This window comes from Gossypium hirsutum, chromosome D08 (assembly GCF_007990345.1).
Source record: "Gossypium hirsutum isolate 1008001.06 chromosome D08, Gossypium_hirsutum_v2.1, whole genome shotgun sequence".
In the NCBI taxonomy this organism is placed as follows: domain Eukaryota; kingdom Viridiplantae; phylum Streptophyta; class Magnoliopsida; order Malvales; family Malvaceae; genus Gossypium; species Gossypium hirsutum.
Genome location: NC_053444.1, coordinates 9,068,185 through 9,083,301, shown reverse-complemented (window position 1 = coordinate 9,083,301; position 15,117 = coordinate 9,068,185). Strand labels below are relative to the sequence as shown.

General features: G+C 32.1%; 1 protein-coding gene across 1 annotated transcript; it reads left to right on the top strand.

Annotated features, from left to right (window-relative positions):
- The first annotated feature begins 8,597 nt into the window (after window positions 1-8,597).
- LOC107915210 (transcription factor UNE12) lies at window positions 8,598-13,142 on the top strand. Its single transcript, XM_016844378.2, has 6 exons — window positions 8,598-9,224; window positions 10,455-10,574; window positions 11,371-11,436; window positions 12,014-12,079; window positions 12,278-12,355; window positions 12,438-13,142. The coding sequence occupies exons 1-6, from the start codon at window positions 8,871-8,873 to the stop codon at window positions 12,666-12,668; spliced, it is 915 nt and encodes a 304-aa protein (XP_016699867.2). The 5' UTR covers window positions 8,598-8,870; the 3' UTR covers window positions 12,669-13,142.
- The last annotated feature ends 1,975 nt before the right edge of the window (window positions 13,143-15,117 follow it).

Here is a 15,117-nt window from a genome sequence, read left to right as displayed (position 1 = left end):
GAAACAAGAGGAACACCAAGGTACCTCATTGGTAGCCTACCAACTTTAAACCCTGTGCAAGTAGTCATGAGAGCCAACTTCTCTTAAGGCACCCCAACAACAAACAATTCACTTTTGGAGGCGTTGAGTTGCAACCCAAAAAGTAAGTAAAACTACTGGAGAACACAATAAACACCAGTCACCGAATCAGCAGTACCCTTAGAAAAATAAGAATATCATCAGCAAATATTAAATGAGTCAACCGCACTCGAAGGCACTTAGGATGATACTTAAAGAGAGCATTTATGGTAGCAACATTCAATAACCTGGATAACACATCCATTGCAAGCACAAAGAGGTAAGGAGAGAGGATCTCCCTGCCTAATACATTTCCTCATTCGAAAGAACCCCACAAGGCTTCCATTAAGGGAGACAAAGAACCGAAGAGTAGTTAAACAAACTTCAATCCACTTCAAGAACTTTTTAAAAAAACTATTGAGCTCTGAGTACTGAAAGCAAAAAGTCCCATAGTAAAAAATCAAATAGCTTTTAAAGATCAACCTTCAAGGTACATGTAGGAGAAATATTTTTTCTACCATACCCTAGCATTTGCTCATGAGCCAACATGGTATTATTGGTGATACTACACCCTCTAATAAAGGTACTTTGACTATTAGAAATTAAAGCAGACAGAAAATGAGTCATTTTATTAACCAAAACCTTCGTTATGCACTTATAATTGCACTGTAACAAGAAATAGGTTGAAAATATTTTACATAGCTAGAATTATCACAGTTGAGAACCAAGGAAATTGAAGTACTATTAAAGGCAGTCGAGAGAGTGGAGGATGCAAAAAAATACTAGACAGGCTCAAGAAAATCAGGTCCCACTGTACCCCATGCAGATTTGAAGAAGAAAGCTGTGAAACCGTTAGGACCAGGGGCTTTCTCATTCCCCTGTCCAAAACTAGTTGCTTTTATCTCCTCATTGTTAATAGGGCTAGTTAACATACGATAAGCATCGTTAGACAGTTTAAGCAGTAACTCTTGAAACAAAGAATTTGGGCATTCAACAACATTAGAATCAACTGCGTCAAGAAAATTCTAATAAAACCCCAAAATCTCTACAGAAATTTGATCAAAAGATTCCAACTGATTACCAGTTGGATTAAAAAGAGAAGTAATAGTGTGCTTATTCCTCTTAACTCCAACAATACTATGAAAAAAATTTAGTGCTTTGATCCTCCTCCTTGATCCACTGCACCCGAGCTTTTTGTTGATAAAAACATGTTTCGGCCTCTTGCAAAACCAAACGATCAGCTCTTACCTGATCAATATGACCATTTCTAACTAGATCACCTTGCAACAAAGCAAGCTGCAAGCTCTCCAACTCATCAACCTTAGCCTTAACTCGAGCAAATATTACCAAAAGTCTCAGTGTTAAGCATATTCAAGACAGGCTTAAGTCTTTTAAGCTTGGTAAATAACTTTAAAATAAGATCACCTACCACAGTAAGCTGCCAAGATTCAACAACAAGCTGTAAAAACCTATTATGCTTAGCCCAAAAATAAAAAAAATTGAAAAGGTTTTGGCAAGGATTGCACAAGCTGCTCCAACCAGACAATAGAGGATACTGATTTGAATGACAGGAACAACAAACTCAACCCGTGAATGAGGAAGAAACCCAACCAAACTGCATTAACAAGAACTCTGTCAAGCTTTTTTGCAATCGGCATATCCAGTTGATGATTAGACCAAGTGAAAATAGGAACAAAATAAGCATGATCAAAGACTTCAATCTCCTTAACTAAAGCTTGAAATCTTTCATATCAATAGTAAAAGATTAATAACTATTGAAAGAAGAACTTTCCTCAGGCAAAAGCGTGACATTAAAGTCACCACCCAACAACCATAGAGCATCACCAACTTGGCTATTCATAGAACACAAGTGGGACCATAGCTCTCAATGAGAAACACTATCATTACAAGCATAAAAGGCTAAAAAGAAGACATTCTGATATTGCACTTGCACACTGTATGTAATATATTGACTAAAAACATAAAACACATCTACAATACAAGCACTCTTCTAAATAAGCCAAATTCGACCATTAATAACATGATAATAATTGCAAACAAAGTTCCACCTCCGAAAATACTTCTCCAAAATAACCGAAGCATTGGTACACTTAACTCTAGTTTCCAACAAACAACAAACATTAATCTTCAATCTAACTAACCTATCAAATACAAGTTTTTTCTTTAGAGGATTATTAAACCCTTTAATATTCCAAAAGAGAATAATCATGAAACACGAGGAGAATGTGTACCTCTCTTACCACCTCCTTTTTCTCGCCTTTTAGTAGGAGAATTATTTATCTTCTGCTTACCTTTGTCAAGGTTCTCTTGCTTTGTAGTAATCAATGATCTCACAAGAAGAGCTACTACCAACGAGGCCAACCTAGGCTTCAAAGGAAAAAACTCAAGCTGTTCAGTTTCATTATCATCATTAACAATATCTTGCTCAACATTAATATCATCACCAATGACATCATTAGAATCCTTAAGCTCAACACTCAAAGTCTCAAATCTATTACTAGATCTCGCAAAACAAACAAGTTTCGGTTTAAGAGTAGGGAAAGATCCACAACCACGGCTTTACCCTTAGAGGAGACTTTAAAAGTTGAAGTCAAAGCTACACCACCATTAGGAGCACTCTCATTTCGAATCGCAACAGATTTTTCAAGAATAGAAATTTGAGTAGTGTCTACACCATCTTGCTTAACCCTTCAAACTTTCACCTCATTCTTCTTAGAACAGTACTTATCAGAGTGACTGAAAGATTGATACTGTAAACAACGCATCAGCAACCATGGTACTTCAACTCCAATAAAAACAAATGAACCATCACGTAATTCAACATTAATAAAATGAGAGAGTTCAAAATCAACAGTAACCTCAACAAACACCTTTACATAAGCAAGATGTTGCAAAGCTTTGATAATATCCATGTAAAGGGGAGTACCAAGTGCACTTGCAATGTAGTTAAACCCCTTTTGAGTAAAAAACTATAAAAGAACTCGACCTAATTGAACTCAAATAAGCATACTATTATGGGAGAAATCCAATTTTTTGAGATTAAGCTCCCACTTCCTCAGCACCATCGGCTTGTTCTGGATGTGCTAAGGGCTATGATCCAGAACCCAATCTTAAGCAGCAGGAGAAGAAAATTGAAAAATAAACAGATTTTCACCTACCATCTTAACTTTAACAGCCCACTGTTTACTCCAAAGCATATCGACCAACTTCTGCAGAGAATAAAATTGGGAGGCCGCCTAAAAAATTGAGCCATCAGTGAGTGCTGCCACTTTCAAATCATTTCTTTAAACACCTCAGTCGGAGGTTTGACAATAATAGAACCACCATGGACTTTTGGTGGAAAAAACTCCAAACTTTGTTCAGAAGACGGATAAAAAAACTTCATCCAATCCAGAACTTGTGTAGAGGACATAACACAAAATCAAAGCCAAGAAGCAACAAAAAACACAAATCAACAAGAAAATAAAGAAAATCAAGCCAACCTCCCCACCTCCCAAAAAAAATCAAGAAGAAACAACAAGGAACCAAGAGAACTCTTATGTGCCAAAAGGCAACTAATGTGCACCGAGAGGATTCTCTTAACGTAATCCCTAGCTCCGAGCACTAAGAAGAAGCTTTGTTTCTACTCTATTGGGAATTTCATCGAACACCTTTGAAGCACCTTTGGCTTAGAGAAAAAAGAGAGAGAACCAATTTTTTTTATATATATTTGAAATTTTAATTCCTAACAATTTATCAAAAGTTTTAAGGTTATACAAAAAATTCTAATGCTTCAACAATATTTCTAAGTGTTTACTAATATTCTAAATATTTTCTTAGTGTCTTAGACTTGATCAACTCAACAATTTGGCGTACCAGAATTTCTAACGCTTTATCAGTATTTTTAAAGATTTCTGTAGTGTCCTAGTGTCACAAACCTAATCAACTCAACATTTTGGCATACCAAAATTTTTAAATATTTACCGATATTTTTAAAGGTTTACCAAAATTTCTAAGGTTTTACCAAAATTTATAAGGATTTTCAAAAAATTTCTAAGGCTTTACCAAAATTTATAAGGATTTCAAAAAATTTCTAAGGTTGAATCAAAATATCTAGGGATTTACCAAAATTTCTAAGGGCATTTTGGTATAATCTTAAAAATTTTGGTAAATTATTAGATACTTTCATACAACCTTAGAAATTTTAGTAAATTCTTAGATTTTTTAATAGGCCAAAATATTGATGTGATTGAGTAAGGGACATTAGGAAAATCTTTAGAAACATCGGTAAACTTTTAGAAATATTGTTAAATCCTTAGAAATTTTGGTAATGCTTTCGAAATATTGATAAATACTTAGATATTTTGTTATAATCTTAGAAATTTTTGTAAATCCTTAGATATTAGTAAAACCTTAGAAATTTTGGTACATCTTTAAATTTTTTTGGTAGGCAAGCCAAAATATTAAGTTTATCAAGTTTGGGACATTAAGGAAATCTTTAAAAGTTTTGGTAAATCTTTAGCAATTTTGGTATGTCAAGATGTTAAGTTGATCGAGATTGAGACACTAAGGAAATTTTTAGAAATTTTGGTAAACCCTTTGAGATTTTGGTAAGGCTTTAGAAATTTTGATACTCTTATATATTTTGGTATAACCTTATAAATTTTGATAAATCTTTAAAATTTTTGGTAAAATCTTATAAATTTTGGTAAATCCTTAAAAAGATTATTATCCAAAATGTTGAGTTGATCGAGTTTGGGACACCAAAGAAATCTTTAGAAATATTAGTAAACTCTTGAAATTTGGTAGATCCTTAAAAATTCAAGTAAATCCTTAAATATTTTAGTATAACCTTATAGTAAATCTTTAGATATTTTAGTATAACCTAATAAATTATGGTAAATCCTTAGAATTTTTGGTGATCTTTACAAATTATGGTAAATCCTTAGATATTTTAGTATAAACTAAGAAATTTTGATAAATCCTCAAATATTTTTATAAATCTTTACAAATTTTAGTAAATCCTTAGAAATTTTGGTATGTCATAATGTTGAGTTGGTCGGGTTTGGCACATTAAGGAAATCTTTGGTAAACTCTTAAAAATATTGGTAAATCCATATACATTTTGAAATGGCAAAATGTTGAGTTAATTGGGTTTGGGACACTAAGGAAATCTTTGGTAGAGCCTTAGAAATATTGGTAAAGTTTTAGAAATTCTTGTATAACCTTATAAATTTCGATAAATTATTAGAAGTTTTGGTAACTACTTAGAAGTTTTGGTAAATATATTAAAATCTGGTATTTCGATAAATTTTTAGGAAATTTGGTAACTACTTAGAAATTTCTATAAATCCTTTTGGTATTATCGCCTTAGAAAATTTGAATATATACAAAAATTAGTTTTCAATCCTAAATAACATTTAATAAGATTAAATATATTGTGTTTATTTATTATTTATTAGTTTTCATGTCATCTTGTTTTAATGGTGTTAAGAAAATGGATCTAAATATGTGATATAATTCAAATTCGATTATCTGTACCAATTTGAAAATTGAAATAAAATTCAGATACTAAAATATATAATTTCTCTTTATTTTTTTTCTTTCCCGTTAACATTTAAAGGGAGCTCATGGAAAGCTGTTTGTAAGGAGTAAGGAGCGCTCCCTAGAACCCCGTGTTTCCTCCCACAAAGTATATATTCTATATTTTTATACTTGGTATAGAAGTGATTGTGTTAAATGGTTCGAAATTCAAATAGGATTAGACATGTCATGTTTTTTTTATTTTCTCAAATCAAAAAATAATTTTCTTTAATCTAAACAAATTAACATTAATATAAAAAATTTGAATGAGATTGTAAATAGAGTTGACCATGGGTTAGGTCAGATCCAATTTGGCTCGAGCTAAATATGATATTAACGCATTTTATATTTATCCAACTCTGATTTAACCTAAAATTTTTTCTAAGCATGTCCAAATTATTTTTTATTTTTATTTTGAAAAATATGTATATTATTTTTAATTTAACATTTAATAAATTTATATATGCTTCATTCATTAAAATTTTATAGATTGTCATTTAACATTTTTAATGTCTACATTATAATATTATATATTACTATAGATTTAATTTTTGTGTATTATAAATTACATAAAAATAACATAATATTAATATATTTTAAACTTAGAAACGAGTCAGCTCGGGTTCAAGTGTCTAACTCATATTTTATATGGGCATACTTTATTTTTTTTAAACTCATTTTTAAGTCTAATATTTTTATCTAAACTCTCAAATTTTAGTATAACTTTCGAACTTAGACACATAATTTAACTCCTGAATAAATTTAAATATAAATTAATGATAAAATTAAATGTTAAAACTAGAATTTTGAAATCTCAAATTCATATAATGCTCTTGTTTAGATTTTATTGGCAGCGACAGCTGTCCTTGTTTTTGTCATTTCAAGGTATGGTTTATTTTCAGTTTTGGTGGTTCTATTATGTTAAAATTTAAAATTTAGTCCTTACACTTTAATTTAATTTAGTTTGATCGCTTCACTTTTATAATGTCATTAATTTGCTAGCCCGAATAATTTTACTCTTTATAAGGTAATGGTCGACTTTCAGTTTTGTGCCTCTATCATGTTTAAATTTGAGATTTAGTCCTTATATTTTAATCTGACATAATTTAATTATCTTACTTTTATAATATCATTTGTCAGTTCAAATAGTTAATATCAGTAACTACTTCAGTTAGAATGCTAAAGTGAATTTCACTTAAAATACCATTCCAACACAAAAATTATATATTTCAACATGATGAGTTAGAATTTGTGATTTTAAGGAAAAAAAAATCTATGAAGCATTTTAATCGCAATAGTTAATTATTTGTACTAACTAATGATATTATAAAAATAGAGCGATAAAGTTTTGTCAACTTAAAATATAGTGACTGAATCCCAAATTTAGCAAGAGCAAAGAGACCGTAATGTAAATTTATTTATATTGAGAGATTATATATTTTTCTTTATACAAATGTATATAGAGTCATGATAAGTTCAATATTCAAATATTTGATTCATAATTTATATGAATCAAAGAATGATTACCCAAATTTATTTGGACTAAATCAAACATTTTAGATATTTAAATTCATTAGTAAAATATGATTTACTCATACAAAAAGGAATTTGATATTCTAATTGAGTATCATTTTATATATTTAAATTTATTGTTTAAACTTAAATTTTTATTTTCAAAAATTATAATATTTTCAAGAATTTAATTAATGATTTTTTTAGTTCTATAAGTGTAAGCAAAGTGTAATAACAATATTATTATTAAATATAACATTTATTTTTATTTTTTATTTATATATAAAATTTTGTTGAGAATTTGATAATGGTAATAAAAAATGAATAAATGAAATTTATTAAATCATTTAAAACTGATTATGGTTTAAAAATTAAGTTAGTTAAATTGAAATTCTTTTATAATTTTAATAATAATAATAATTATACAAATTTAATGATTAATATTCTTATTAGTGTTTATAATATTTTTTGCTTTAATTTTTTTTAGTTTCTAGAATAATATCTTAAAGGGAATGATTTTTTATGATATTTAATATGTTAGAAGCTGATCTAGGATCCAAGAAATAAGTAGATATTATTTTATTGATTATTTCAATTATTATTTTTAAATGATGTATTTAAAAATATTTATATGCAAAGTAATTTAAGAGTTTAATTTATTAATTGTTTTTAGCTAGAAAAAAAAGGCAAAGATTTGGGTTTATATAGAAATAAAAATTAACTGTTTTTTTTATGGCCGTTGAAAATTCGATCGTTGGAGAATTTGACCATAGGATGAAAACGCGTGATATGTTTTCTCTTCTCTCTTCAAAACCACTCTATTCCAATAAATATACTACAAATCGATTGTTGAATTAATTTTTAAAACCACCAATTTTATCTAATTTTAAATCCCATGATGGATACTATTTAAATTTAAAAAAAAACTACATCCTTTTTTGGTGATACAATAAATAGTTCTACATTGGATAAAATTGTGCTAATAGATAAATAAACTAAAATTAAATTTCTTTTTATTTTTTCAAGAATTTCGTTCATAAAATTGTTTTAATTTTTAATATTTTATTTATATTAATTTATTATTAGTATTTAAAATATAAAATATTTTAAAGACATTTTTTTATTTTAAAATCTTAGAATGATAAAAAATTCAAAATTCAAAATTCAAAATTCAAACAAGACATTATGATGATGTTATGTAGGATAAGTTTGGATGAACGATGCGTTTACCTGTATTTAATATAAAAATAGTAATGATAGTGAAATTAAATACTATAACAATACTGTAGCGTGGGAAAAAAAATAAGCTAAATATGTCACACCTCTATTCAATCTCAGTTAAAGCATTTGATTTACCAGAGAGAGAAAAAAGGGTTGCCACGTAATTTGGGTGAAACTCGAAGCCCTATTACAAAAAGCGTTATGCTTTTAACCACGATTCAAAGAGAGGAAAAGAAAAATAATATAAAAGCACTCTCCTTTTTACTTCCCTCTTTTTCTTTGTATATATTTGTCTTTTTCTGATTCTCTCCCAGAGCTGAAGAAAAAAAAGGAAGAGGAAAGCCAAAACTCCAAACTTTCTATTTTGCTTTTATATTATATTTTTTTTTGGTTCAATTCAGTTTCGCCATTTCCTTTGCATGTAGATGCTCTTTGGTTAGTCTCTAACGCCGCTACTTGGACTCACTTTCCGCTGCTATCTTTTTTTCGGCTTTCTCATGGCTAATAACACCAACGAGGCCCCCGCCGCCGATGATTTCCTCGAGCAAATCCTCGGCCTCCCTAACTTTGCGCCCTCTGAAACGGGCTTAGCTGGATCCGACGCTGGATTGGCTGCAACCGCTCCTGGAGCTGGAGCTCCAATGTTTTTGCAGCTCAGCTCCGGTGATGGCGCCGCTCATATCGGCGGAATCGGCGGCGGTGGAGGCGGTGCGTTTCATGGGCAGGTTTTCCCCTTGGGCTTGAGCTTGGAGCAAGGGAAAGGCGGGTTTTTGAAACCCGAGGAAGCTTCCGGTAGTGGGAAGCGGTTTCGGAACGGGGTCGTTGATGACCGGGCTTCTTCTGTAAAAAATGTAAGAAAAATAGTACTTTATCACTTAAAAAATTCTTTTTCCCTCTAAAAGTTTTTTCCCCTTTTTTATATATGAATTTCCTTTCAGGAGCTTGACTTAGAAGCTAGGTTTTATGGTGCTGATAACTAAATATAATTATCTTTAATAATTGTCAATTTTCTCCTCTGTAAATGGAGTATGTTCATTTGTCCTTTTTGGATTATTTTAAGTTTTAGATTGTCAAACTTGGGGTGACAGCATATTTGTCTGTTTGATCTTTTATCATGTTACTATCCCATGCCTGTTTCTGTCTGATAGCAGAGAAGACAAGGGAAGACATGACAGGGTTTGGTGGGAGTTACTATTGTGGGATGCCAAGTTTTGATATTTGACAAAGGATACAGTACATCAATGTCTTAGAGTTGCTTAAGTCATAAACTAACTGGCAGAGTAAGATTATTCAATCATTGAAGACCATTCAACTGCTGATTTGCTGTAAACCTGAATCCAAAATTAAACAAGAGTTGTGCTTCACAAGTTAATTTTTTTTTTCAAGAATTAAAGGGCATGTATTTGGAACTTGAAAGCTAGGGTCATAGTAGTGAAATAAAAATCTTCTGTAAAATTACTAGTAGTTGATTCCTTGATTTGTAGTTAAGTAAACCGGTCTTTGTTTAATGGCCCCATCTACCAGGAGAAACTGGTTTAATGTCTAGTAGGTTTCATGTTCATAGCTTCCAAAAATTGTCAACATCATATGAGTCAAGTTATTGGTGGAAGATGTCAAATTTCAGAACATTCTCTTGGTATTATCATAAAATATGTATGAAAGTTAAAATTATGACAGAAGAAAGATGGATCTGTGTTCTCATTTGTTGATTTACTATAGTTTTTAAAGTATCACTGTCTCAGCCGTGGTCAAGACATTCTATCAACTTGAGTAATTGCTTTTGTATTTGGTTATTTATGCCGTCAGGTTATTCAACAAATTGTATGGGAAGTGTTCTGCAAAAGTTTAAGACTCTAAAAGTCCAAATCTGGCAAGATTTCTGTTGTTTGTCCATTGCTGTATGCTTTGATTCCTAAAACTTGCTTTTATATAAAATCAAAACAATTATGGACTAAGTGATTTTTCTCCATTCACCGTTCTTTCCTTGTTATGGGTTGGCGGGAAAGAAAATGGTATTGAAGTTAGTTCTATCTTATCTATAAATTTGCATCATTGATGATGTGACTTATATAACTTTCCAGGTTTTCCATGGCCAACCTATGCAAGCAACTGTTTCTGCAGCACCACATCCACCGACAATGCGTCCAAGGGTGCGCGCTAGACGAGGACAGGCCACGGATCCTCACAGCATTGCTGAACGGGTATCCTTAATTTATTATAAATAACCATGCCAAACATGGGAATAAGTTTAATTTATTGAATGTCAGTAATCCAGATTTGTGTTTCTGGTCTAGAGTCAAAATGCATGAGTAAGTTTCTTAGCAAGGAAAAATTTGAAAAGATAGAAATCTGATAAATTGAATTGATTGTGACTGGTTCGTGCAATGTAGATCGTCATCTAATTGAGAAGAATCTTTTTTTTTTCTTTCAAAAAGAGCTATGGACTATAATAAGTTAAAAAGTACTATACTGCCTCTTGTGCATATCTAGAAAAGGCAAGAATATATAGAAATACGAAAACATATAGACCCCATGTAATCATCTTTTAGGAGGGGATCTAGCAGCTCATAAAGCTGCACTTGGTTGCCACCTCTCTGATACTTGGACCCTTCAAAAGTGGAGGAGTATCTGTGTCGGCATGACACAATCCTCAACACAGTATAGGATCTGTGTCAAACATGACAAATAATAATGTGGACACTTCACAGCAGAGGTTGCTCAATGCTGGTTTCAATTAATTTTTCTGTCAAATATTGTTTTTCGGCTAGATGCTAGAAATCCAAAAAGAAAAAAGAGAAGATAATAAAGATAAAAGTCAAAAGTTGTAAATCCCAAAAAAAAGAGAAGATGGGAAAAGAGAAAACATAGATGAACAGGAAGATGGGTGGGTGAGTTTGGTTGTTGTTGTTGTGAAGAGTAGGATAAAGGGAGTAGCTGTTGAACTATGTTGCAACTGTGTTAACATTCTGAGTCATTCAATTTTCTCCTTTGCTACAGTTGCGCAGGGAGAGAATTACTGAAAGAATCAGGGCATTGCAGGAACTTGTTCCTAGTGTCAACAAGGTGAGTCCTTTTTTTATCACTTCGTAAGTTAAGTTGTGAAATGACTTGCATATTCCAGTATGTTTTTCTGGAATGGTCAGATATTACTATTAACTGGTTATTCTTTAAACTAACATTGCAAGGAGCTCGCTCCTACTGACAGCAGGGATCTATTAATGCCATTTGTCACTTATCTTATCAGCCCCTAATCGCTGATCTGCACAATCTTCTTGTCCAACGTTGCAATAGTTTTATGACTAACCTTTAAACGTGAAGGCTGAAAAATTAGTTTACACTATCATTGTCTGAGGGTTTGTATGCTTCCTTAATCCCAAGCTAACTTTATTGTCTGTTAAATAGCGTGCATATATTGAATGGATTGATGTCCTAAATCCTCAGCTATTAACTTAATAATGTTATAGTAGACTATTGTTGTTTAACCTAGCTAAGCTCAATTGATTATTGTTATAGGGGTCTCATTGAGACATGGGTGACTTTATGGTAGATTTGTCTGTCTTGGGGTGTAAACCATGAGAAAGTTTAACCATGTATGATGCATGTAACTTCATTTTGTACTGACATACATTTCTGTTTGCAGACTGATAGGGCAGTCATGCTTGATGAAATTGTAGATTATGTCAAGTTCCTGAGGCTCCAAGTTAAGGTATCATTAACTCTGTTCAACTGTTTGATTTTCATATTTCACTGCAAATCGTGGTGCTGCTCATGTTTATCAAACCAGTATGCAATCTCTCTATAGTTTCCTGTCAATATATTCAGGGCATGTTGCTTTTAAGGAGATAATATACGATTGTTTCATTTGATATATTCTCCCCTAATAATGAATTTGATTATTTAACAGGTTTTGAGCATGAGTAGGTTGGGCGGAGCTGGTGCAGTGGCACCGCTTGTAACAGACATTCCACTATCATCAGTAGAGGTAATAAATAAGTAATCATGCATATGTTGCACATTTTTATATTCAATATTCTATTCATTAATACAAATTGAGCTTCCATCAGTATGAAAGCGGTGAGGGTGGAAGAAGCCAGCCAGCATGGGAGAAGTGGTCAAATGATGGCACAGAGCAACAGGTAGCTAAGCTGATGGAAGAAAACGTTGGAGCTGCCATGCAATTCCTCCAATCAAAGTCTCTTTGCATTATGCCTATCTCACTAGCCACTGCAATTTACCACACACAGGTACCAGATACCTCCTCTGTTGTTAAGCCAGAAACAAATCCTCCTGCATAGACCTGAGGGGAAAAAAAGGGTAGGCATCCCACAGTCCATCCTTCATCCCGCCTTTTATTTGTCCTATTCTAACACACCCACTCCCTCCCTCTCTGGCTTGAAAATGCCATCAAAGTCAGATGCCATAGCTCTTGCTTTTTGCCTTCCTTTCCAGCTCTTTTTCGATTTTTCAAAACAGGGTTTGATGTCAATGCCTTAAAAAAATCAGAGACAGGCAATTGATGTCTCGACAAGTTCGAGTAAAGGGGAAGAATTGTCAAATTTCACTTGATATGCTCTTCTTTTTTGTATCAAAAGGGGGATAGTGGACAATGATGGGAGCACTTTTGTAGTGGGGCTCTGATTTTGTGGTTAGTGGATTGTGGGACCTGCAAAGAAAAAAAAAGGATAGAGATGATCCAGAGTATAATATTGTTATTGTAACAATGTATTTTGAAGATAAAATCGAATGCAAAAGTAGAAGAATTGATATTATATTGTTATAATAACAATATATATATGTTTCTAAAATGCTTGTTGCTATACATAGTCCAACTCATACTTGATAGTGTGCTTGTTTATAATTTTTAGTGGGGGAGCGTGAGTTATATTTCGTCAGGTAACTTGACTTTCTAACCTTACTGACTCATTTATTGGATATTTAAGTCATTTTGACAATGATGAGAAAGATAATGGGCAGGTGGCTGAGGGCTTAGGGCTGGGTTTCACATTTTCTTTTTTGGCAACATGAAATCAATACTAGTATGAACGATGATTGAGGTTGAAAAATATTTTTCAATTTAAATTATGATTAATATTGTTGGAGATTGACCTAATTAAGCAACGAAAAAAATGAAAATAGTAAAATAAATTGAGAAATTGAACACACAAATTTAATCATGGGCAAAGATAATTTAAATATAATGGCAAAATAACTAAAAGTACAAAAGATAGATATAAAACTAAACCTTGAAACCTAAAAATAAAGAATTCTTAAAACATAAACACAAAATTCGTAAAAGAGCTTATTTATAGGTTAAATTTGTAGGTCAAATAAATTATGCTAATAAATGCTAAATATATTATATTAATAAATACTAAATCTTCTAGAAAGAAAATATATTTTGTTTAACTTGACTTGCAAGCAATTTCTTATTTGACTGAAATATGAGACATATTGAACAAATCTTCACATTGACTCGTATTTTCACAACGCCATCTTTGTCAAAGCCCACCACGGGCCTATCTTGAACTATGCAGGAAATTAATTGAGTCAAACTTGTGCTTAGAAGCTGGAAGACTTCTAGCCTTCAACTTGTGCATTGCTAAATCAAAACTAACTCAGGTCTAATTTTCACAAACACAATGCCCTAACTTTTCAAAACCTGCATCTAAAAGAGAACCTCTTTTCAACGAAATAGTCATACCTTTTTCCCTCCTATGACCAAGTTGCCTCTGCTCTAAACAAGTTGACTTCGACTCCATAACGGATGAGGGACGTTCGATTTCACTAGCCACTGTAGAGCCTTTTAGAATATAAAGACTGCCGGTCATTTTACCTTTTAACAAAAAATAGCCCCACGAGACACCTTAATGCCACTCGACTCGATATTGATTATGCAACCTTTCAAGTTTAAAATACTTAAAGAGATGAGATTCTTTCATAAATCAGGTACATACCTAACATCTGAAAGCGTCCTAATCATCCCATCGTGCATCTTAATTTTAATAGTACCAATAACAATTACCTTACTGGATGAATCGTTTCCCATGCGCACAACTCCACCTTCAACCGAACTATTTGTGGAGAATCATTCTCTATTGGGACACATGTGGAAAGAACATCTCGAATCTAGGATCCATTTAGACGTAAGCTCGAAGCTTTTACTCATTGACACTAACAAGAAATAATCACTGCTTTCGTCAGCCAAATTAACATTAACTACATCTTCCTCGTTACTCTTAGCAACCCTTTTATTTCGTAGTTTATAACGATTTGCTTTGACGTGACCTAACTTCTTACAATAGTGACACATTTTGTCTCGCTTCTTTGATGCTACCAAAACGGAAGCTTACCTATCTGCCTTGTTGTAACACCCCTAACCCGTGTCCGTCATCGGAACAAGGTTATGAAGCATTACTAGACCTATCGGACAATTTACAATTAATATACAAATAATTATCAAATATAATATAAAATAATCTTAAAGTCCCTTAAATAAACCCTCGAGGTCCATAATACGAGTTAGGAGTGATTCGGGACTAATTCGGAAACTCGAGGAATTTTTTTTTTGCAATTTTTTTGCGAACTCAATATAACCCCTTTATAAATATCTAACCTTCCCTGCAATCTCAACCGCAACCAATTTACAATCAATATGAAAACCAACCCATTTTCACATTCAAACATATTTAAATCATACCTAAAACATTTACTTATCAAATTGATCAACAACATTCATAATACTAT

What these genes read in the sequence shown, in the direction of transcription:
- LOC107915210 (XM_016844378.2), top strand. Translation starts at nt 8,871, where the DNA reads ATGGCTAATAACACCAACGAGGCCCCCGCCGCCGATGATTTCCTCGAG. An exon ending in TTGTTCCTAGTGTCAACAAG is followed by an intron (nt 11,437 to 12,013) that starts GTGAGTCCTTTT and finishes TTCTGTTTGCAG; the next exon opens with ACTGATAGGGCAGTCATGCT. An exon ending in TCCTGAGGCTCCAAGTTAAG is followed by an intron (nt 12,080 to 12,277) that starts GTATCATTAACT and finishes ATTATTTAACAG; the next exon opens with GTTTTGAGCATGAGTAGGTT.